Source organism: Leptosomus discolor, chromosome 3, assembly GCF_034619465.1.
Source record: "Leptosomus discolor isolate bLepDis1 chromosome 3, bLepDis1.hap2, whole genome shotgun sequence".
Taxonomy (NCBI): Eukaryota; Metazoa; Chordata; class Aves; order Leptosomiformes; family Leptosomidae; genus Leptosomus; species Leptosomus discolor.
The window spans coordinates 56,809,376-56,835,608 of NC_141393.1; the positions used below are offsets into that span (position 1 = coordinate 56,809,376).

Below are 26,233 nucleotides of genomic sequence, written 5' to 3' on the forward strand. Positions count from 1 at the left end.
GGGTGACAGCCTGGAAAGAGCTGGGAGATTGCAGGGTGAGCTGGAGGTACGCTGGCATGCGCTGGTGGACTCGCACAGCACTTTGCTTTGCTCCACGCTGACATTACCAGCTTCCTGACTTTCACAAGCACAGAATCAGGTTTCAGGATTTCACAGTGTGCCTGGTTTTGGACATATTAAGTGGGATGTGTAGGGTAAATATTTAGTGAGTCGAGCATCAATTTAGCTGCAATCTGCCAGTAAGGCCCTCTACAACACACTGAATGCCTTCCCTGGAAATCACAACTCAACATTAACATACAAATGAGGCATTTGTCAGATTGGAAACTGACTGAGTGCAGCACTCTCCTCTGCAAGCCTAATGGACAGCTGAATCAGAAAAGCCTGCTCAAATTAAACTTCCAGGTATTCCAACAACATGCAATTCACAGTCACTTTATTTCATCAAGGCATAGGGGAACCAAAACCCTGGAAGAAATTCTCTGTAAGTACCTTTAGCTAGTTACTTAAAAAAGAATTCTGCTTCTGCAGTTTCAGTCATCTACAGGAAGGTCATGGCTTCAATAAATTACAAGTACAATAACCATACGAAAATAAATGACAATAAACTGTTCGGTGTTTTTTTACTTTGTACTTGGGAGTCTTTTTGTCTTCAGAAGCAGAACTATTTACTGTCTGCAGAGCCCCTGTGATAAACCACACAGTTCAGATCGTACCAATCGCTGCAACGGCAAGTGCATCTGGAAAGCAGCACAATCTCTATAAAGGAGTTGTCATGTCCCAGCTTTCAGCCAACGACAGAAACCCAGTCGTATACTGCTGAAATATTATGTCTGGTTTATACCAGCAATTAAGAACATATTCACTTGTACACAGATACTTATTTACATTCTAGCTTGCGAACTTCCTGGGCTCTGACCGTTACCCTAAGCAGCCTGTAGCTTTACATGAGAGTGTGGCTATATATATACATGTCTCCCCTCCTGCCCTGTGCTCTGTCCCATTTAGTCCCAGGTTTTCCAGATGTTACCCTGTCTACCAGAGTAACAATCTGCCTGATTAGAAGAAAAAGAGGTTTGCCTTCCTCGGTGCAATACTACCGTGCACTGGCTACGGTCCTAGCTCCCTCCAACAGGGATAAATGCTAACGAGAATCTCAGCTGCACACTGCTGTGTGCCCATCTTGATATCAATAATTAAATGCAAGAGAGTGTGGTCACCAAAGGAGCACCTAGTGTTAGACACCGAAGTGCTCCAGCTGGGTTGCTCAGGCTCCTCCTGTACTCAGTAGAGTGTTTTGGATATAGAGAGATGCCCTCAACAGGCAACTCCTGCCACTCACCCTGTGATAAGAACTGTTCCTAATATTTCTCCTCTCCAAACAGAGGGAACTGAGATCAAACAGCTAGTATTAGGAGATGAACCTCTCTCATAAGGACCTGAAATAAGAGCATAGTCTGGTGGAGAAGTATCTAAAGAAAACAACTGAGACCGTTAAAATGCTCCGGTTTTCAGCCTAATTTTGCTCTTTTTCTTCACTGAGAGTACTTTTCTACCCTTATCCCTTATCTAGAAATAGAATAATCTATTAATCCTACTGATCAGCACACAGCTGTATAACATAGCTCTTCAGGTGATGCATAACATGAAACTGCCAAGTGCAAATTTAAGGTAACAGTTATAATCTTATCAATCTACTTAAAAAAGGAAGAGAGAAACAGGAGTATTTCTAGGGCTATGTACAGTTTCTGCACCAGATCAAGGCTGAGAGGAAATTGCTTTTCTGGCATTATTTTGATGAACCTCAGAAAGATCAGTGAGCAAGATTTTGCATAGTCCTTTGATCCTTAATTTTTGGGCAAGGTTGTAATGATTTGTGTGCTCCAAATGTGCATTAATTTCCTTCCCCCAACTGTAATGAGCCCATCTTTTTTCCCCTCGTTGTTTTCCTGGTCCCACCTCCACCCCTCCTTCTGTCTGTACGCGTTTCCCTTCAGAAATCTGCTGCATTGGCAAATTAGCGACTGATAAACATATGTGTAGGATAGAGACAATGGAAGTTTGCACAAAAGCTCCTCCTCTGCACCTACAAATCCCAGTACAGATATAAAATTACTGATAATCGTAGTCAGAAAATAGAAGCAGTTCAGCTTTTGTAACCTCTCATGAGGACTTTCTCAGTGAAGCTTGTGAATTACTAGCTAGAAAAATTGCATGGTCATGATTATTTTATTTCTTTTTAAAATTAAATTTAGTGTGATGACAGCACTAGAGACTACAAGTTCTCCCTCCACTGAACAAGCACAGCAGTCTGGCTGTTGCTAGCTTCCCCCTTCCCACCACGGCAGTCCTTAGGTACGGATCAACCTCTGCAACTCACTTGTGCAGCTAAAGCCAGAGGCAGCGGCACCAGCACGGACAGGGCATCACCTGGACTGGGAGAAGGCTGAGGGGGCAGAAGAGCAGCTCTTTGTGCTGAGGTCTTCCTGCCTGCAATTACAGCAGTCATATGCTGCTGGGACCACCAGTAAGACTGATGGGCTGCTACCACTGTGCCATGACAAGGAGGCCGCTGGACAGCCACCAGAGCTGTCACAGGGGCCACTGCAGCGTGTGCACTAGCAGCCAGTGGCAGTGTTGAATAGGAGCACATGGTCCCTCATTATAGAAGGCTGCTCTAGGCACCTCAAGAAATAAAAATGTCCTCTTCTTCATGTACAGACCTAATGACCATCTTCAGGCCAGCTCAAATGGGACAATTCCTTCTGGGCCACACATGCCTCCAGCAGAGAACTCTGCATGTGCAGCTGGCTCTCCTGCTGGCCATGGGAAGGCAGATAACGTCCCAATTCCTCTCACCCTTCCGTTATCCTCTCTGACAGCTAAAATCTGCAGGGCATGCCAGGATAAAGCAAAGTCTGCAGCTTCCAGCCACTTGGGGACTTGCTCTGGCACAAACCGGCAACAGAGGAGAAAAGCTGCTTACAATCCTTCTGTACCTAGGCAAGAGCCAGCATCCTCGTGCTCTTCGGGGTCCCTGCTGCACGGTTTGGTGTTGGTTTGAAGAACCTAATAAAAAGCAGCACAACGAATTATCTTACATAGCACCTGCAGAGAAGAGGATGGGGAAGTAAAGGCCCAGGGACAGTTTATTTCACATCTCCTCTCATAAATCTGTCAGGGTACCTTGGTAGTCCCATCACTACAGCATTTCACTGCCTCCAGAGCATTTCAATAGAAAATGTGTGAGTAGTAATTAAATGATCACTGGGGTATTTTTATTTTGACTTGAACAATTTGTGTTCTCTGATTTTGCTACCTGTCCTAATGTAAGCTTATTCGTGCAAAACAAAGGAAACAAATATTAGCTTGCTTTCCTTAGTGCCAAAGAAATTAAAAAACGTTGTTGTACTTTAAGGGGCAAAAGCTACTTCAAATACAAAGTGATCTCAGTAGAAATCTTGGAAATGTTTGTCAAAAAGAAGTATCTAACCAACAGGCTTCAAAGCAGTAAACAAGCATAATTACAAAAGCAGTTTTGTAGAGTACTGTAATCCGTTACGGTTCTCCACAGTTTTAGGAAGCAAACTATCACATCTAAATGATAGTGTACACGTGCTTTGGCCTACACACAATATACACCAGAGGTGTTCTGCATTAATTTCTGCCTTGTACTATATGCCAATACATCCAGCAAAACTGTCACAGTTTTTGCCTCACAGCCTCCAGCTGCAGTCTTGTCACATCTCTTGCAGAGAGTGGAGCAGAAGCAGCCTTTGGATAAAGAAGTTAAAAACAAAAAAAAAAGAAAAAGAGAGATTGCAGTTATGCGTGGAGTTAGTATTGGCCAGTTCTCTTTTGCACAGAGCCAGGATGTAACCAGAGGCTTTGGTGAGTAGTCTGGTGCAACAGGGACAATCTTAGCTCAGGAGTTGCACCAAAAAATTAAGATAATTCTACCACATGCTTTTTAAGTGCTTATAGAGAAAAGTAGAATGCTCTAAAGATACAGGGCACTCTGAGAACTGTAATTTCAAAAAAATCTGTATTTGTACATAACAATGTTTCTACAATGCACATCTCCATCGAGCATGGATCCTCAAATCTGGATAAAACTCAAAATATGAAATAAAACAGGATATCCATCATTAACAGGAGCTGGCAATTATGTACAATGGACTATAACTGCTGCCACTGCTAATCCTTAATTAAGTATTTTCTAGCTTTTCAGTAAGAGTCAGATATTTAATTCATCTCTTTCCTCCAAAGTCAGTTCCACTTGAAATCACATGAATGGCTTGAAGAAAGATGATTATTTGGTAAAATTTGCAGTAAAGTGGGTAACAGCAATTATTGATGCTAAGGACAAGAAAATAAGATTAATTATTACATTGCATTTTTCCGACACCCTCCCCAAAGCAATTTTTAAAAAGTGTGGCTCAAAATTTCTTGTTTGCTTAAGTCTGACAATGGATCTTCTAAAGAAGGCACAGGACAATTCATACATACTAACATTGCACTGGTGAGGGAGAGATCTGCTGTTGATTTATCGCCACTTCAACACTGGCAGGAGAGGCTGGTGGACTTCAGAAACTCTCCTAAGCTGTGAGGTTTAGGATCTGAGCTTCACATGGCTGCAGGAGTGGAATGCCTGAGCTCCATCCGCCCAGGTATTCTGCGCAAAGTGCAAACCCAGCTACCACAGCCCACATAAATTAATCTCTGAGCTGGACTGTAGATAAGGAGGCCTCACAGTCCAGACAGGCTAAATTACGCCGAAACTCCCATGCCAGTTACCAATGCTATCATCATGTTAGTTTTATTTAACTAGTATTTATTTTCAGGCTTAATTGTATCTAAATTATTTGTTCTGTCTGCAGACAATTGGTGGGCTTACCAAATATCTGAATATTTCATACAGATCTTTAGTCAAATGCCAGTCTTTAAAGCACAGATTCATGCCTAGAAGGACAAGTTTCCCACGGAAAGCTGCCCTCCAGGAAGGACGGCAAGAGAGATGGAGGTAAATGAAGATGACCTTGAAGCGCATTGCTCTGAAAAAATGACAGGCCTCCCATGGAGGGAATAATGCAGCTGAACTGCAGTCTCACTACTAACAGTGGTTGTTGCTATGGTGATTGATACCGAAAAGCCTATATAGACCAAGACTGCAGAAGGAACAGTAATTCCTGATATTGTTCAAATCACTAATGTAGCTAAGGAGCCATCTCACGCACTCCTGCAAATTAATATTTGCGTGTGCTCACTGCCTTTGCCACACTGCTCCCCTCAAACACAAATGAGCTATTTTTCAATTCTCTGCAGCAGTATTTGCATAGTATTAGTTAATTATAATGGAGCAACAAAGCCCCTGCTGATAAATAATGGTTGGTTCAAAAATGTATTTACTGATTAAAAATATATTTCCTGAGAATCATATATTCATTCAAAGTGGTTTAATGTTCTGAAAATAGAATTAATTATGACCCCCCCTATGAGAGAAGCAGCTTACGTACGAAAGGTATGCACACTCTGAATTTCTTTCCCGTTTTTAATCTTATGTGCAATAAGGTTGCTAACTCATACTTGCAGTCTCCTCAGTTTTACTTCATACTAGTAAAGTGTTAGAAAGTTTATCACAGGTTCTTCTGGTTAAATGACTGAAAATGACCCCAAAATAGGAACAAGTGAGTCTAGTGTAAAGACTTTAGGGGTAAAATAAAGCAGCTTGGGAAGAAAAAAAAGGATGGTCAGAATGCTCAAGGTCGATTCTGTGCTGCTTTCTGCTAAAATCCACGACATCCCATGGGGATCTTGTGGGGATAAAGATGCTATTATTACCCTTATATTCTGACTGGAATATAATCAGCTGAATCAGACTGGAGATGTTTGGTATTAGCCAAAATTTAAATGGGAAAAAAAAATATGCTTGGATGCGTTCAGTGGGTTTCTTTTCTGACTTTAAAAATTGGAACCTGCATGGGACAAGCTTACTCCTATTCCCTCAGACATGACTTGCTTATTAAAACGGCAATTTTACAAATTACACCAATTTGGCAAATCCCTCAGAAACATCTGATAATATCCATGAAACGAACAGCTGCTCTAACATTCTCACACAAAATTCTGTATTTCTGAAGAACATATAAACATTCTTCCAGCAACCATAACAGAGCTTTACTGAACAGGGCCTTGATCCTGTGACAGTATACACAAAACCCACATTGCTGCATATGCAGACCTCTTGGATTCAGCAGGACTCCCTGTGGTTGTGAGGATTGCCTGCACAGAACTTTCTGCATGACCAGGAGTTAATTTTGCCATTGCAGAGCTTAAATCAGACATGTTGCCAGGAAAAGCCTACGCCATAGATCTCAACTTCCACCCATTGGGCAGACTTCCACTCTGCGCTCATCTGCTAATACACAGACACAAACTGCCTTATTATATCTGCCTGTTTTCTCTGTTGCTTTCTGGTGGCTTCTTATGTCCAGCTCAGGAGAGAGATTTCATCAGAATCTTAAGAGCTGCACTTTAGTCACATTGACAAATGATGGCACAATTTGTTTTATTCTTAGAAAATATGCACGCTTTGTGTTTGGGTTTGGTATGTTGTTTTTTTCTGACTGTTAAAGGCAAGGAATTCACACCTATGTCTGTTGGTCTACAGCTATGTCCTGGCCTGCCACTTCCCCCTGACCCACACATTCTCAAGCACAGGGATAGCACCAGTTTAACCAGTTGAAAAACTGAACTGTTCATCAGAATCAATCAAGTCTTTTACATTGCCATAACTAAGAAGCAAATCCTGTAACAACCTATAATACTTATCTTTATTGAATGCAGATAAGGAAGAAGGGAGCAACAACTGACACTACAAAGCTACATGCACTGCTAATGCTTGTGCAGCTACTCTCACGTCATGAAAACCGTCCACACCCCAAAAGCACTTGTAAAGAAAGAAAAAAAATCTTAATTCTTAGGCAGTATTCTTTGTTGATGGAATCACTGCACAGGCCTATCTGTGAAAAAGGAAAAGTGACATTGGCCACCCTCAGGATATGTTTCTGAATCAATGAGTAAAACAGGTAAGGCAGAGAGAAAATCCTGGCTTCAGCACAATAATCTGATAGTTATGGCAGCCGAGGGCTCACAGGTTTTATCTCAGCTGAGTAATGAGGGACAAAGCAGCACGCACGTTGCAAGCAATAAGGTCACTGCCCCATAAAATCTCCACTTCCACTAATTTACTTTGCTTGATGAGAATTGTCCGTTAGAGGAGATATTTCTTTTTATTGCAGTTTGCTTCACTATTAGACCGAAATATTAATTGCATTTAGAACATGGCACTATTAACTCTTCTGGAGCCCCGACAAAACAAGGAAACACTGAAAAGTTGTCACATCTCACCCCCTCACTTTACCCAGCTCTCTCTTGCATTTCTCTAGGAACAGTGATCCAAAGCCAGTCTGAATATAGGTTAAATAACAATTTAAAATATGCTTTTGAAACAAACAGTTTGCAAGGCAACTGATCTGAATGGAAGAGTACCTTAAAAAAGAAACATCGAGGATATGAGACAATTGGCAGAACTCAGTGTAGCCAGATTCAAGGTTACAAACACATACTGTATTGACCAAGTCCATAAAGACCAGACCACTGTGGTGGTTTTTGGCGGGGAAGAGACTGACAGACTTTTCAGGAAACAACCAGCCCCTAATTATTTTCAGTTATGTGATATTATGGGCACAGCTATTATTTGATGTAAACAACATACCCACGTAATGTACCCACAATTCCACAAAAACCCCAATCATTTTTAGAAAAAGTCTTATATTTTCTACTTAAATGGAAAATTTAAGCACTGAGTGACACTCACTGCAATTAAAAGCATAAAGGTCATGTGCTAACTGCACTCACTTTAATAGTAGTGGGATCTCTATGACATTAGGATTTGCCCTTGAGTTTCTACAGCTTTGAAATAGAAGGCAGCGTTTTGCTGGATTTGGACTGAGATGAAAAACCAATTGTACAACAGGAGCAATTATTTTAGACTTGTTGGAAAAAAGAAGTATGTCGAGTGCATTTTATTGTGAGCTAAACCTTCCCAGGTATATTTCATCAAATAAACAAATTTCTTTGCAAAATATAAGCAAAGTTAATCCAACCATTTTAACTTCCTCTGTATAGAAAGAGTGTATTTCAGCCACCAAGAAAACTTTCAAATGTTGTTTTATCCATTAACATGACTCATAAAACTGCTTTTTTTGGTTTTGCATCAAAAATTACATGGTCCTCTCCTGCGTAGGACTGTACTGAGTTCAAGCTAACTGATTTTGATTCAGTCTTCGTATCATATGCTCAGGAAGCATAGCTGTTAAGCACTCGTTAATTAGCGTAACGCATATGTACCCACGGCCACTGAAGGATGGAACTCCTACCCATGTATCTACCATCGTGACACGATCATTGGCACTGACAGCTACAGAACATTTCCCTTAATAAAACTAAACAGATTCTTGCTTTTTGGATGAATAGGCTCAGAATTATAGCTCCATTCTTACGAAGAAAGCACTTCAGGGACATGAAATACAATCGTATTTGGCAGTAAGAGGTGCAATTTCTTGGGTATTTCAACTCCAGGAGCTCTAACTGTTGAAAGCTAAACTGCCCAGAAGATAAACATAACTACAGGCCAATTTTTGCTCCTCTGACAGTATGACATGTGAGACTAGAAAGAAGAATCAGACATCTCCAGCTAAGTACAGAAAGAGCACCCGGATAAAGCTTTTGTATGTGTGCACAGGTAACGTACAGTCCAGCAGAGTTAGGCTTTCATTTTAACCCACAAATCTCTGTATAAAACCAGTTCTTTCATACCACTCTTTCATAACTCTGTGAAAAAATATTTGTGTGTTTGTGTGAAAGAGCGTGCTTGCAGTGTGTTCTTTGCACCTACTCTTTTTCCCTAGTGTACCTTCAGGGAAACATTGTAAAAGTACCAAATTCTAAACTGTCTTGTTTTCATACTGTGTTCTTGTCTATTATGCTTTAAAGAATAAATTATTCATGGAACATACAGATATGGACAATTTATCTGTAATTGAGGTATCAGCACAGAGCAAACGTGCAGAGGCTACCACCAAAGCCTGCTGCCGTGAATGAGGTACCACTCAGCACTGGGAAACTCCATTTGCAGAATGTTACACATCTGCTCTTTTATAAACCTAAGCTTAAGAGACAGCAGTAGGGAAAAAAAGCCATTTTGCCCTAACCTTCTGCAGGTAGAGCCCTGGCACAGCTTAGGCCATGGCTTTAGTGTTTAATTCTTGACTCATGTAATGACTATCTTACCTCTAACCTAAGTTCATGCAACATTCTACATTTAATTACAATAAGCACCCAATATATTAAAAATGCAACTACCCTTATTTTTTCTGTAAGAGTGCAATTAAAGGTAACTACCAATCTCATTTTTCTTGCTGTTTTGTCCTGATTATGGGCTGAGATTTTTTCCTAAATAACAATGAGGATTTTTCTGCAATTACTACTGCTTTCGAAGGAGCTCTAATACTTTAAGCAGTGATAAAGTGGCAGCTGTACATGTTTAATTTCTGAGAGCCTGGGCATAATGCACAAGCATTAATCCCTCCAGCTGTCCAGTAATTAAACATCATGTACAGCCCAGAGGATATCATTGCTGTGCTACCTTATCTTATTTATGAAGGACTTTCATTTGTTAAATCTACAGTCATTTTCTTTCCATTCTTAGAAATAATTGTAGATTCCTCCACCATGGCAAGTGTACTCAAGTTAAGCCACATTCTATAAAATGACAGGAATTTTAGGCTAGCCAAGCCTCTTTTCATCACATGCCGAAATAATCACGAACAGTGATAGCAGATAAGTATTTCCTCTACAGGCACGAATGCAATACTATGGGCTTTAACTCCATTAAAATCGGTGGGTTTCTCAGCGAGAATATATGGCAAAATCTGATCCTTTGGGTTTGATTTCCCTCTGAGCTGACTGAGGAATAGTACATCACTGTGCACCCACCCTGTTAATGAAGATAACAAACAGAAGTCATAGCTGATGAAAACACGTATTAACCAAGCTGCAAATGAAGATAAAATTAGTGCTACATTATCACCAGGTAAAAAGGTTTCAGTAAGATCTGTGTAGATTTGGAATGAACAGAATCAGTATGGTCAAATCTCCACAGGTAGCACTGGAAGCACGACTCAGATGCAAAACATAGGTACCTTTTACTGCAAGAAGAAAATGATGCTGAGGCAACATGATGCTCCTTATTGCTACAGGACAACAATAAAAGATGATGAGACAATTCAACAATCAACAGAAAGGTCACTTCATGTGAATGTAGATGCAGGAGCAGTGTGGAGGAGCAGCTTTAAATCAGCTTTGTAATTTCCTCACTTCAGCTGGCTCATCACCAGGTGGATCTGCTGGACAGATCAGACCAGCTTTAGCCTGCTTTAAATTCCGCCTTCTGCCAGTGGTTCTCAGGTGACATGAGGGCTATTGAGCAGGGCATTGGAAAGAGTTGACTCTAAGAGCTTTCTGCACTTGGACCTTCCAAGAAAAAGACGCCTCACTTGTAAGCACTGCTGCTTTTTATGGAAAATCACACATGTGCCTGAAGGTTTGCCAGGAAAGAGTAAGTGAAACGCTCCTGCCCTGAGGATCTTGTAAGTGATACATACATGTCGGAAATGTGAAGGCTGTGAGCTACCACGGCAAGGACTGTGCTTACTGTTGTTTCCCTTATTAATTTAAAAAAACTTTACCCAGTTTGTTCACTTTTAATCTGTCATATCATACCATAAGGCTGAAAATCTAGAACTAATTCTCAGATAATATGGTCAGCAATGAAAAGTCAGAAGACCAAGGTCCAAAAGAAGATGTGCTCAGTAACGAGGCTGTCACTGTCATGAGACTTCTGCAGGAATTCCTGGCTCTCACCCTTGGACAACTTCATGAGATCGGTATAAGTACGTCCATTACCTGGACAAGTTCCCATGCATCGCTGTCTCTCTATTATAGTTAAGCAGAATAAACCACAGTATGGGAAAATAGCTTATTATGCTATCAATATATCAATGAATACATCTTTTCACTGTATCTGACTATTGGGAAAGGGGAAAATTGTACATTTCCAACTCCTCATCCACAAGACAAAATTTCCATACTGTGTGCAAGAAGTGCTACAGGTGAGAATCAGTAACACATCAGAAGAGAGTAGCCAGGGCCTTGCTCTCTATGTTGAGCATCCCAGAGTCCTGTCAGAAGGAACAAACAATGTGTGCATTAAAGGGGTTCAATGCCCATTTCAGCTGTTACAGGACAGTAGCTCTTCTGTTCTAAAGCCATGCTGAAATGCCCTCTGCATTCCTGAGCGGCTGACAAAACACTGGTTAATACCCCTCTAAGCAGAGATTTAACAATTTCTGCAGTAGTTAGCAAAGTCCGGACTGACCCCGAGTTGTGATGCTTTAATTACTGTCTCTCATATTTAGTTTCTCTTTTTAGTCTCAGTAAATGTGTTCCTAAGCTTCTCCAATCAATTGTGACAAAGGTTAGGTACATGGAGAGCAGAAAACTTCAACTAGGGAAATAAGAAAGATGATGCCAGCACCTCCAAGCCAGCAAATTCAAGACTACTCTTACATTATTAACTGTCAACATCTATTTTAGAGGACTACCCCCGACCTATGACTACAACATACTTCTTATTGTAAAGACACAAATTACTTCTGCTCCAAAGAACTGAAAAATAAGTTGGGTTTTCTTTTTTATATACTCTGTTATTTTAAAAATGCAGATAGTTGCATTTTTAAAAATTATTTGTGCACTGGAAGTTAGCAGTAGACTTAAAGCCTACCTGCTGGAAGTAAATTATTTAGGCAGACAGGCACTTAGATACCTACATGCAAGGATTAATACCTGCAATTAATCCCTGGTGCAAATACAGCCTCTGCAGACACAAATCTGGATCCCTAATCACTGCTGCTTTATCCACTGCAGGTTAAGTAACTCACAGCTTCCACTGTTTCCTTGCAAAGTTCTTCCACAGGGTGAAAATTGCACCATTCCTCCTCCTTGTTCATGGGTGAACAACAACAATAAAGTGCTTTACCATCCATTGATAATGGCTTCCAAGAAGTACAATGGGGTACAACAAAACTGTTCTATGCATCTCTGTGGAAGTTTTTATTTTAATGGATTTCATCTATCAAATTGTTGTTTCTCACTCCACACGTGGCAAACAGGACCCTTATTTCAAATGAACACAATCTGCTTTGCTTACTCCTAAGGCTGGCTTTTTATAGGGCTGGATTGTACAGGTGGGGATGAGGAACTCAGAGGAAATACTTGACTTATCCATTGTTTGAGATACGCCTTTTTTTTTTTTTTTTAATAGCTTACCTGTGCTCAGGTAAGTCCAGAGCTTGCTAACTGCAGCTGAACCCTTTGCCTAAAGGGGGTTACAGAAGGACAGCATACAAGACTGCAAATTCTCTTTCTTGAAGGAAAGATATTCTGAGCACTGCTGTGGCAAACCTTTTTCAGATCACACAGAGTGCCAACTGAAACAGCAAGTCTTCAACAGTGACCAAATGCAAAGGAGAGGGATGTAGAGCATCAGCTTGCTTCCATTCGTGCAAGATGATGCCCCAAGGACATGGCTGATACAAAGCACAAAGGAGAACCCAACCCAAACAGAAGATTCTCTTATTCATATTCTATATTTTTGTCCCCACATTTCTGAACAGCAGCTTTCTTTTTCCAGCTGGCCGTGCCAAGGCCTACACTGACTATGATGGATAAATTTCACATTGATTCAAAAAGCAATTACATAATTCTGAGAATAAAAATCCATCAAGAATTATCAAATCCAGAACAGTATCTGAAAAGCAAGTTGTTGGAGGCCAGAAGCAGACATAGGAGGAAGAACTGTAATACACTTGAACTGTTCTTACAAGTCTGGATGAACCTACCATCATAATTATTATTTTCCTCTCTTGCACTCTCCTGCAGTAGATCCTCCCTTGACTGTGAACACTTTGACATAGGGACAGGCGCTTGCACAGCCTCAGCACAATGAAGCCCTGCTCCTGTATCTGGATACCAGCACAATATTGTTCGTGATGCTAACTACCAATGCAGAAATGCAGGCTCAATGTTCATAAACTCTGTATTAAGTTCTTCTGAAGAATTATAATACTTAGAGCCAGTTATTCCTATCAAGAAATAGGAATATCCATAGTTAAAATATGTTTGAAGTGTCACATTAGCTTGAAGTAATAGCTTTATCAACATGGATTTAGAAAGAGCTTAGGGATTTTCTTCTGGATGCCCTCACTCACAATATCTTCAAGTCATCTTCCACTTGTTTATCGCACATGCAAGCTCTCACCATAGAAATTATCCTGAGCACAAATAAACTGCCTTTCAAACATTTATCCAGAAAGATGTGTTATTTATAGACAAGTTGGTCAGCTCTGTGAGATGTGCAGCCTTAGCTACAACAGAGTGCTTCTGCTAACAAGGGGCTGCAGGTGACAGTGCTGAAGCTTCTTTTAAAATGAGTGCAAAGGTTAAAAAAAGGAAAAAAGAAAAAGTAGAAAAGATCTGAACCTAGGAACAGACTTTTTTTTTTGTAATATACTGTGTGCTGCTGAGATAAGAGAAAACGGATAAAGGAGGATTCTAAACACAGAAGAAATGGGAATGTTAACAGAGTATCAGTGGATAGGCTTAGTGAGATTTATCAGATTTGGATAAAAGAGAGGATAGCTATCAATCCTCCAGAAGCTCTCAGAATTTAAACGGCTAACACATTTGTTCTCATCTATGAGGAAAACACCTTAATTTGACAAGCAACCTCACTGAAAATGCTCCCACTACAGCCATTCAGCAGTGCCTCCTGTTTCCTTCTCAAAGTGAGTTTAATGCCTCTGAAAGGTGCTGAGTCAACAGATCTTAGGACTGAAAGCTTCTGATGTTTGCATCCACCCAGAAAGCTCCAAGTTTGCCTGTCAGTGGCTTTCTGCTTGATACTCTGGCCAGAGAACAGCCCATCCCACATTCAGACTCAGCAGCAACCCGTTGGCAGAGACTGGCAACATGCAGCCACTGAGGTGGCAGCCTACATGGGGACAACATGCAGTTATACGAAACTAGATTAAAGTCACTAATGCATTTCACATGAGTTACCCAATAACCATCAGAAGATGGTAATTTGTCGTTGGATTAAATTTCCATTTTAAGAACCTGCATGTGCACTAAAAACATGGAAGATAAGCAAGACTAGAGATGCTGAAACATCCAGAAGAGAAAAACTCAGCTATTTCTAAATCCATTAATAGCATCATTACGCTGAAATTACGTGGCATTCAGAACACACTTACATTCATTTTGGGGGTCACCTAGAGCCTTGAAAAATAGAAGTTCAAAGCAATTTCAAGCAGATTTTTATTATAAATAAAAGACTCCATAAGACAACTCCTACTGGTGTAAGCAGCAGCAGCATTAAATTAGTGGAGGCAGCCATCGGTGTAAAAATTATTTTAGTGTCACTAACTTACATTGGGAAAAGAATAATTTTTTCAATAGTAGTTACAATTATCTTCTGAACTTATCTCTAATTAGGGGAAAGGGGAGGAAAAAAATGCATCTGCTATAGAGAGAACATTAAGAGTTTCATAAAGAAAACAAAGACTTTTGAAAACTGCCAAAACATCATTAGGTTAAAGGACACAGGACCAGGGGTCTAAGCACATCACCAACTTACCACATCATACTAATTTATTACTTAGGAATTGTCCATGCACACGCACTTAACTCCACATGAAACAGGACGCAACAGAAGGCAACCTATGCCTTCTCCTTGTAAGCCAACCTGACTGGAACCATGCCGCACAGGCTCAGCGCAAGCACAGTAACTTGTTAGCATTACCCCTGGACCTCTGAGTCATGTGCAATATGGAATGGAGATCCTTTGAAATACTTTGTGTCTGATCTGTAGTTAATTGAACTAGTGAGTCGTATCAAACCTTCATACCGAGCTTCATACATAACAAACCACACGCTGGGTTTCTTTAGCAAGAGTAAAGCCAGCGTGTTGACAGAAGTGGTTATTCTGCTCTAGCTGTAACTTATTAGGTCATATCTGAAACACTATGTCCAGTTTTGTGCCACTCTGATAGTACAGGAGAGGCATTCGCAACCTGGAGAGGGTCCAGCAGAAGTCCAGCAAGACGGTTATCACAGAACCACAGAATGTTAGGGGTTGGAAGGGACCTCAAAAGATCATCTAGTCCAACACCCCTGCCAGAGCAGATCACACAAGAACGCGTCCAGGCGGACTTTGAATGTCTCCAGAGAAGGAGACTCCACAACCTCTCTGGGCAGCCTGTTCCAGTGCTCTGTCACCCTCACAGTGAAAAAGTTTCTCCTTATGTTAATGTGGAACCTCCTATGCTCCAGCTTGCACCCACTGCCCCTTGTCCTGTCATTGGCCATCACCGAGAAGAGCCTGGCTCCATCCTCCTGAGACTCGCCCTTTATGTTTTTATAAACATTAATGAGGTCACCCCTCAGTCTCCTCTTTTCCAAGCTCAAGAGACCTAGCTCCCTCAGCCTTTCATCAGAAGGGAGATGTTCCATCCCCTTAATCATCTTTGTGGCTCCGCGCTGGACTCTTTCAAGCAGTTCCCTGTAACTTGAACAGTTCCTTGAACTGTTACTTGAACTCAGTTCCTTGAACTGAGGGGCCCAGTGGAGTATGATATACAGGGAGGGGCTGAGGGAAATGGGTTTGGTTAACCTGGAGAAGGTTAGAGGGAAATCTTAATGCAATTTTCCAATATCTAAAGGGGCGATACAGCGAAGCTGGAAGCCAATTCTTCTCAGAAGCACACAGCAAAAGGAGAAGAGGCAATGGCACAAGCAGTGACAAAGGAGAAAGTAAAAAGGACAAAGAAAAAATATTTTTACAATGAGTGGCTAAACACTGGCATGGGATGCTTAGTCAGTAAAATCTTTGGTAAGATTTTATTTGATGAAGCTGACTGCAAAGAAATAAATTTATTCACAGTTTTTTACTCAGAATCACAAAATGTTCATATAAAACATATCTGATTACACAACTTCAGTGAAAAGATATAATGTGGATTATGAACTGGCTACGTATTCGAGGCCAAAGTTTGGTTTTCAGATGCAGAAACATCAATGTGTGCTTGCACGTAATCATTCAACCCTTTCACCAGTAATCTGGAAGTAAAAATAATGTTGCAGATGCAACACCAGAAATACTGATGGACAGGTGAATAACTACCCAGAGCATGAGATAGCTTCTTAATAGCCCAGGATTGCTTGCACACAAAGAATATAATAATGACAGACTTATACATGAACAGTATTAGAAAGGTGATTTTACTTCTGCACAGACTGGCAAGACTGATATTCTCTAAATTCTAGTGGTCTGTACAAAAGGAAAGTTGGAAAATCAGCTGGGATACCACAGGGAACCACAAAAATGAGTCAAACATTCATTCTAAAGAAAATATTTGTTAACAAGAAGCACAAAACCCCAAATATGTTTAGTCTATCAAAAAGACAGTCTGAGAAATGGCTTGATTACACAGCGTAGGAGTTTTCACAGAGGGAAAACACTGTTAAAGAGCTCTTTCATTCAGCAGAGAAAGGCCTAATAAAAGGCAATGACCATTTAGGGATTGAATTTAAAACAGTTACAGTAAATAGTATATCACTCACTCACTCTGTCCAGTGAAACCAATGAGTTATTAATAAAGAAATATCCAGGCTGATCAATTATATCCCAGCAGAAGCTAGCCTTAGTCTATAGGGCTATACCCTGCAGGAGGAAGGACGTGGCAGTAAACTGCTGAGCTACCACAAAGGAAGGTTTGAACATTGTTACTTAACTCTTTACCACATCATCTGGGTATTAAATGCTGATAATCATGTCCGAACTAGGTACATTCTGCTACAGTAGTAAAAGAATACTTAATTCTCCATAGAGTTCACCAGCTCCAACTAGAGAAACCTTCTTTCCTCTCTTTTTCTAAAATTCACTACTTAGCACTGCAAATGTAGATTGAATGAATTTGTTGGCAGGAAAAGTCATCCCTTTATATGCAATTTGTAATAGTCACTCTAGGACTTTTATAGTCCTAAAGGAGAAGTTGCATACATATTAAAGCATCACACTAACTCACCAGGAGTGCAACCAGCCTCATCAATACCACTTTCACAATCCTTCTGCCCATCACATCTCCAAGATGACGGGATGCATTTGCTGCTCAAGTCTCCACAGCTAATTTTTTCAGCTGGACATACTTGCTTAGCTGGAAGAATAAAATAAAGAAAAACAAGAACAAAAAAGTTAAACATAACTCTAGACATTGCTAACTTTGTTTACACTTTTAAAGTTACTTTCATTTTGTATGGCTCAATCCTGAGACATATCGTAATGAAATCCCAAGTCAACACTGATTTTGAGGTACGGCTGCTTACATGTCCCATACGTGTTCCTCAAAAGAGATCACAATAGTTTTACATGTGGGGGAAGCACCACTTAATTTAAACAAATTCCCAGAAACTTAACTTTAAAGTCAAAGGAATTAGGGAGAGGAACAGAAGTGAGATTCATATGCAACTTCTCCTACTTAGCATTTCCTTGCAGGCAGGATCTTGTTTCTGGCCATCCCAGCGACCCTGAGTTTCCACAAACCGTACGTAGGCCCCACGTTTCTTTACACACTCTTGGGGCTTGGTGGCCCTTTCCCACCTTCTCCTTTCCATTTCAGTCTGTGCATGGGCTAGACATGCCCAGCTTTACGCTCCCACTTTCCTCTCTGCAACATGTTGCTGCCTCTTGAATCGGGTCTCCTTGCACAGGCTTCCCCAGAAACAAGGGCCTTCCCGTCCTTCCAGCCTGCGCCTGACCCAGCCAGTCCCTTCTGGGAACCTAACTGTACAGGAACATGGAAATAAAACAAATACCATCCCTCACTCTTACTTTCAAACGTAACTCAACCAAAATGAACTGACAGAGTTGCTTCAATAGATCAGCAAGGATTTCAATGAAGAACCTAGGGCTGGTTGTTATGTAGAAGGACTATAATACTCAGCATGAGTAATGCTCAAGGCAGCCGCAGCACAGCCTGTTTGTGACTGCCTCATACCCCCAATACACTGTACTTTTGCTGTTAAAACGCTAGCACCCCGCACACAGCAGCAATAGTACTGGACAAACTACTTTAAAAAACTACCTCAAATTAAGTCAAGAAAAATGAATTGCCTCATTTTAGTACAAGGGTTTACTAATATGTTTGGTATTGCAAGGCAGTATCTAAATTTAATGATCTAGGCAGATTATGGTCAGCAAACCTGGGGAAAACGTGGCAAGCAGAAGCATGAACTTACACATGTTAAACTTAACTGTGACTGCCTAAATTAAAGGTGACTGTGATCGAAGACATGGAGACATGGGAAGACCCACAGCAGCAAAAACCCTAGTATATGCAAGAATACATCTATGAAACAAATTCTGCCAAATTTATCTGGAACCAAGTAAGCTGTGAAGCTTGTTCTCTTGCAACTATTTTGCAATGCCAAAATTCCTTTTCTTTTTTTTCCTCATACTAGTGTAAAGAGCAACAGATCTACATTTATTGTGACAAGGCTGCTCAAATGCATAATGTTCCACAGTTTAAACAATTTAGTATTCTGGAATCATCATCCAGTTTGGCTGGCTTTACTTATTAAACAGACCAATTTCTCTCTTAAAAAAAAAAAAAAAAATTTCAAATAGTTCTTCCATTGGTATTAACGATGATAATGCTATGCACAGCTGCAGGACTACTGAAAACGGAGGAGCCTACATTCTGAATTAGAACTTCTACATTACCCTACCCTGGTAAAGGCATTTATGCAAAGTCCATCAGCTTCCCAAGTGCCAAGCAAAAGAGGATGAAAATTATATGTCTCCCTTCCCACCTGCACAAGGCGGCTGTAGAGGGGCACCTTACAGCCCCAAAGCATCAATCAGCCACTTAGAAAGCAGTGCCATTTAATCTCAGGATTTCTCTGTCTTAGCACCTTGAAGTGCTACAAGAAGCAGTTTCTAGAAGCTGTGGGCAACCAATATATCAAGAAAAATTAGGTCCTGCCACAGACAGTTAATAACAGATGTAATGAAGTTTTATAACCCTGAGGCAAGACAGCATTTTTGTTGAAATTTGCTCACTGCATACCTAAATAACATTTACGAATGTCGCATGATCTACAGAGTGGGGGCAGGGGGAAAGGAATCCTTGCTTAGGCTTTTTGATTATTTTACCAGCAGGTCAGTAATAAAAAAAGTCAGCTGACACTGGAAAGACTCCACAACAACACCCCACCAGGATCAGTAGGTCTGCCAGTGCAGATCAGTGCCCTGCCACAGGCCAGGACCCATGTCCCATGTTTTCCCCTTGGCCCTGGTCCTTCCAAGCTGCAGGTTTATAATGCACAACCACAGGGATGCTGGGTGGTGCTGAGCACTTGCGTCCTTCCACAGAAGTCAGATCACACATCTAAAAACCAGGTCACTTGCCAGCTGTGCAAAATGGTGTGAAACAAGGTGCTTGCCCTCACCCTCAAGGAAGCTGGCATGCCTCACTGAAGCTGAGCTGCTCCGGACACCATCCCCACAGCTGTACGCCAGAGCGCACCGTCCTTAAACTTGCTGAAGTAATTCATGGATACAGAAGGAAAAAAGTTCTGTGGCAGCTGATTGTCAATCAGCAGCCCCCTCAAAACAAGAAATAATGGAGCTAAAATAGTCCATTTGGCCTAGAAGCCCAACAGCTTCTCAAAGACAGAGGGCGTGCACCCCAAAAATACCTCTTCTGCCAGCCTTACCCAGCCCTCACATGCATCAGTGTGAGCCTGGAGAATGCACTGTTGAAAAATAAAAATGTGCATTCAAGTCACAATAACTTGTGATTACAGACTGCACTGTGGCAGGATGAGCCTGTAGGGGCCAGGGAGGGAAGCAGCAGGAGCCCTCACCTCACTGCCATCAGCCTCTCCGAGAAGAGGTTATATAGAATAATATATATATATATATATATATATATATAATAGCAGCTCTGAGGAGAAGGCAGGAACTTCTGGGAAATGGACAGGGATGGCCACAGGCCACATGCATGAGACAGCACAAGAGGCCTGGGGAAACCAGAGAGACACAAAATGTGGCTGTGGGGAAGGGACCCAAACCCCAACAGAAGGGCTGCCTTCTTTTCTGAGGGACCTGCAAAGCAGCATCATTAAAAACAGGGCTTTTGGTACAAATACCATACAGAGGGATGATGTGACTGCGGTCTCCAGCAGCTACCTGGGCTTTTCATTCCTCCATCAAGGCCTCCAAAGCCTCTCTAGCTTGGAGGTGCCCAGCTCCACAGCCACCAAAACCCAGCTGGCCCCTCCCAAACGTCTTCATCACAAACCCCTGGCTTCTGTGGAGCCATTTCAGAGGGCCACACAGGTGGGAGTTTGCTGCTGGGGCAAGGAGGTCACAGCTCCCTCCTGACCCTGCACACGGCTGCATGAGGCAGAGCACTCACACCCTACTGAGTCCCTCTTCTCCCTTCCCATTCAATTCAAGGCTGGGCCCTGTGATGAGGTTTGCTTATAGGCTGCCCCATGCTCTAAACCAAGTTTTTACCATAAGCAAACACATGCTTAGAACACATGAGATAATACCTTTCCTTGCTAGCTTTATCACTCCAAATGGATTTCCATGCCTTTGCACTTTGAAAGTTTGGTTCCTGACTGCATTTGCGCAGTGCATTCAACAACAACAAGGTTTGCATTGGACTGGCATACTGGGAGAACTGGGAAACCAAAGGTCACAGAGACATTTGTTAAACAGGTTAATACCAAAAAACCTATTCTAGTTCTTCTTGCTCAGGCTATGGCAATGGAAAGGAAAACTTGGTTTGATGCCAAGTAGGACCAGCTTTTTCATCCTCATAGTAAATCTCCGTTAAGAAGATGGAGCAAGACGTCAAGACAGGCAAGAAGAACCCTTTCTGCACACCTGATTTTGAAGAGGGTGAAATATAATTATAAAATGGTATCATAACACAGTGGGATCATTAACCAGCAAAAAGGTTATTTATTGGTCACAGTTTAAGTACGGGCATTACTTTTTCTTGGCTGCTGGGGGCAGATGCTTAATAGCTTTGAGAAGCTGAAAGGTTTGGAAAGGTATGGACAGAAGACTCCTATTTATGGAAAGTAATCTCTGTGTTAATCAACTCACTGACAGAGTAATTACAGACATTTAAAAATGTAAATCAAACCTCGAACTTGCAGGGATGCAGCAACAGACGCTGCTGTTGGTCACGGTTCAAATTTCTGCATCCCAGTGGTTTCTGCACCCAAGCAATCTTTGCATGGAAGCCAACAACTTGTAAGCACTGGCAGATAACAGATAGGGGATCTTGCACAAAACTCAAAACAAAATTTTGTTGAAACTACTTCTGCACTATTTCAGCAAGCTGGGTTTTTTCCTCCCCCAACAAAGATGCTGCAGCAGTGCAAGTGGACTCAATGTTGCCCACGCTACGAAACAACAACTTTTAGCAACTGCAATCCAGACTTAATGTTCCTCGACCTGCACACTGCTTACAGAAACCCAAGCCTTTTGGGCTTACATGACAAAAATGTTTACTTCCTACTTTCCTCCTCACCCACTCAGAAAGGAAAGGGTTAGCGCTGTATGTGACGGTGAGTGCTCTTACCCTGGGTATGTTCTGGACCAGTGCGAATTATAGCAAGATCTGCCTTTTCAGAAAAGCACCATTAAACAACTTGGTTGAAATGTCAGACACATCAAGACCAATTTATCACAATGAACTGCAAATGCCAAGGATGGACAACAATGGTTTATTTATAAGGAGACAAGAGCAAAGAAGACAAGAAGGTTCCATTTACCCACTACCGCCAATGGCACATTCTTCTTTTTCTTTACAGGAGGCTACAAAGTCTTTCAGAGAACCATAGAGCCTAACTGGCGCCCCACTGTTTGTTTCCTCTTGTGCCACTGCTGTGCTTTTCAGCCTCCGGACATCATGTATATTCAAGAAAGCCCAAGAAAACAGAATTGATTTACTTTCAGAAAACCATTTGTCAGGTTCTCAACAAACAGGTACTCTAAGAGCATACACAAAATGTAACTAAGCAGCTTCTACTGGTGGGAAACCCACAACACTTTTCATCAGCAGACTGAAAAGAATGCCCTTTGTGGAAATACATCATCTTACGGGTCTGAACAGTTTCTCTATCTCTGCTGAAATAACTCCCCATCTTCCCCAGAATGCCCCCTGTGTTTTTCCCAGGTTCTTCAGAAGAAAAATCCCAACGCAACCCCAATTCTGCAACAAGAGAAAATACCATACTAAAATGGTTGAATCCATTTCTGGCTTGCCAATAAATTGTTCCTGCAAAACTTCCACTGCTACCTTTATTATGGAACCTAAAATTCCAACATCCCTCTTCCCCCCAGAAAGGGTTTAGTTGTTGGCTTTTTTTTAAAGGAATGCTTTTTAATAAGGACCTCCCCTCCTCAAATACTGCCCTTAGTCTCTTGTCCCAGCCCGCAGTTCGACCTCAGAGTCGTACCAAGAACAAAAGAAACCATAGAATCATAGAATTGTTTAGGTTGGAACAGACTTTTAAGATCGTTGAGTAAGATTGTTAACGTAGCACTGCCAAGTCCTCCACTAAACCATGTCCTTAGGCACCACATTGACATGTATGTTCATACCTGCCCATGTACAGGACTAATACCTCTATGTTTCCAGACATTAACAATTGTTAAATGAGCAACCGTTCAGAAGACAGGAAGAGAGCTGACATGTACAGATTGCTTCAGAACATTCAGCAGTCAGAGTTCCTATCTCCTGGAGTTTGTGATTCAGAAAAACGTCTCAGTCACAAGTTTGCACACACAGTCATTTATATATATAGATGCGTACGTGTGTGTGTGTGCACATATATATATATATACACATGAATGTATACCCCAATCTATACTCACTACTAACTTACATCCCATACTTTCCCATTGAAGTATTTAGGGTGCATAAGAAACACATTTCAAAATCCATCTTGTGACTTAAATTACTACCACAGCCAAAGGTGTGTCTGCACTGCTGTTTTTCTTCCCTGGCCTCTTCTCCCATCTCAGCATGCGTGCTAGGATTCTTGCTTCTACCCTATTCACCCATCAGCTCACGCTGTAGCTCAGGACAGGTTGCTGCTGCCTTACTTTACTTCACTTAACTCTGCAAGACACATCAGATTTTCTGCTAAAGAGTGTTACACGATCGTATTTGTTATACTTAGTTATCTCCTCCTCGTGCCAAGCTGAGACCAAACCAAGCTGAGCCCAAATCAAACAAGAGCCTCATTTACAACGAGAAGTGTTTGTGTGGGAGCAGAAACATCCATGGTGGATGCGTCTCAAGAATTTCTTTGGCACTGGTATATAGAGCACACACACTGCGACCTCATGGGAACTCCCCTGAACCCACAGCTTCGCTGGGTGCCCGTGTTTGGATCTATATATTGGCAGTACACAGAGACAGAACACATCACGGGGAATGCTAATCAAAGAATTGTTTCCATAAAGGTTCAGATTCTGCAGCGAATCTCCCCTTCTGTCATGTAAAGCAATGCACAAGCATCAGCCTGCTGGGACAGCAAGCTTTACATGAACTCGCAACTTCTACTAAAGCCAGTGCAACTGCATCCAGTAGCAGTATTTGGTTTGCTCACCATATCCGTATTCTGCATCCACCTGAGATCACTGAGAAAACAAAGGCAACTTTACATTTCCAGTTGAACCAGCCCAGGTCAAAACAAATGTCATGATTAGTGGCTTAAATGAGTTAAGATTCAGCACTCAGTGACTTGGAATGAGACCAAACAACCACCACAATTGATGCCTTTGTTGACAGAGAAGGCCAACTCATCCATCTGCTAGCACAGGATGGTCTGTTCAGGTCAGAAGTGGGGCATGCTGACAACACTGATTCCCAGGACCTTGGAGCTTGGACTGCTGCTACCTGACTCTGTATGTAAGCACACATTTATGTGCAATAACCTTTGTGGGAGCATGCAAAGGCAGAGAAATAAGGAAAATCTGTTTTTTCTGCACAAAAGGATAATTAACTTACGGCCGTTATCTTTAAACTGTGAACATAAATTACTATAAGTGACTCAAAAGACAGATTAGGAAAGGCTACTAAGAAACTATACTATAAAGGTCAAGAAATCACATCATGAACAGTATTAAGAGCTGATACGCTTGATAAAAAGTTAAATTTTGTGGTGTGATTTCTTTGATGGTGATTTATGTTCAGAAGCTCCCTGGGGAATGCAAAAGGATTTACACAGATTTAACTCCACTGCACTGCATAGTACAGCCCTTATTAAGTCCATTCTTGCGCACTGGTTAAGAAAGGCTTCTTTACAACAGCATGGGTTAGGAGTCTTCGCTGAGTCTCCAACTCCTCTACCTAGAAACTGGAGGGAGAAAACAAGCTTAGTGTTCAAAGGGTTCAGCACTTCTAAAATTGATGGCATGTACCTTGCTTTTGTGCAGATTATCACACTGGTGATTATCACCTCTGAGATCACACTGAAATAAACAGGAATTCAAAATCCCAGGATTAATCTTAATTAATTACTGTTAGAATAAAAGTGAGGTAGCTTTTACGGCAGAAGCATGTTTCAAACACAGAAACTACAAACAACCTCAATGAAGAAAATTATTCCCAGGGGTAGTGCCAGTAGTTTTAATAGGTAATATAAACTATATCCGAGCACAGTTTAAAGATAAGATATTGCTATAGTAGGCTGAAAAAGACCAATGGCATCAGGTTTTATAGTAAGGAATAACTAAGGTTCATGTTCCACAACCTGAGTCATCTGCATGGGTCAGGAAGGGATTCTTTACCCAAGTTCAGAGCTATCCTGGCACACTTACAGTATGTTTTTAAACCCTTCCCAGAACACTGAATACTGGCACAGCTCAAGACAGCATGCTGGACAGAAAGGATTAGTACTCTTGGGCTTCCAGAACATCATTTTTCTTAGATTCCTGATTGCTATGTCTCACTCACCCACTGTAAAAATCAAAACTACCATCAAACTTGGATAAGAAATGCATTTCCTTCACTCCAGTTAGACTGGCAGGACTTCAGCTGATTTAGTCTTTCTGTAAATACAGCAAATGCTCACTTGCTGCAATCATCTGAGCATGTCTCACCTAATTAGTTTTATAGCTTTGCAAGATATTGTTTTGATGGCACTTCTGTTCTTTAACTATGCCCAACAGGCGCTCCTGCTAAGAACTAAAGTCCTTTAACTCAAGTCACTTGGCACTTGGCTCAGTTTGGGTAAACCCAAGTCAATGTTAATGGTCCACGGTAAGCAGGAGGTCAAACTGGATGATTTCATGATCCTCCCTGTACTCAAACTATAGGAAACTTATGATACTTTCACTAGGAGTCAGGAAGCTTTTTAATTGTTTTTTAATCTATCCTCATGATCATACTTTCTAAAGTTTCAGAATCTACAAACTAAGACCAGATGTTTAACGAAAGTAAGGCTACAGGCTGTTGAACTCCTTTTTCTTGTTTTAACTACCTAGCACTTGTAAAATGACAGTGTTTTGGTGGTGTCTGACAATGCACAGGAACATTCCCCCAAATCTGGCTGAGCACAGATAGACCAGTTTCTAAGAGATCATGACAGGTTTTTAAGTGTAAGAAAGATCTACACAACACAGTAAGGGTTTTCTGCTCCCAAACGAACCACATTTCATTACCTGCCATTACACACTTGAGAACTCAAGAAAATACTATAAAGGCTCATTCCTTAAAGCAGCTTTTATGCTCAAGCAACCTGTTACAAAAGTTCCCTTCCCAGGGGACACTTAACACCTCCTTACAGAGGGTTAGCAATTCCTCAGCAAGGTCAGTGCTTGGACTGTCTTGGCCTTTGTACTCCACCTAGCTCATCCAGCCCAGCTTCTTATGATCAGCAGAACCTGGATGTCTCTTAGATGTTAGTTAAATGTCTCTAAGCATTGATTTGGTCACAGATGCCTGAATCTTTTAATAAA

General features: G+C 41.3%; 1 protein-coding gene across 2 annotated transcripts in view; it reads right to left on the bottom strand.

Annotated features, from left to right (window-relative positions):
• The window catches only part of LRP8 (LDL receptor related protein 8), a 193,239-nt gene that overhangs the window by 25,997 nt on the left and 141,009 nt on the right, over window positions 1-26,233 (bottom strand). For both annotated transcript variants that reach the window (XM_086462093.1, XM_086462092.1), the window contains exon 4: window positions 17,268-17,396. In XM_086462093.1, coding sequence (XP_086318219.1) covers window positions 17,268-17,396 — 129 coding nt within the window. The remainder of the gene's footprint in view (window positions 1-17,267; window positions 17,397-26,233) is intronic.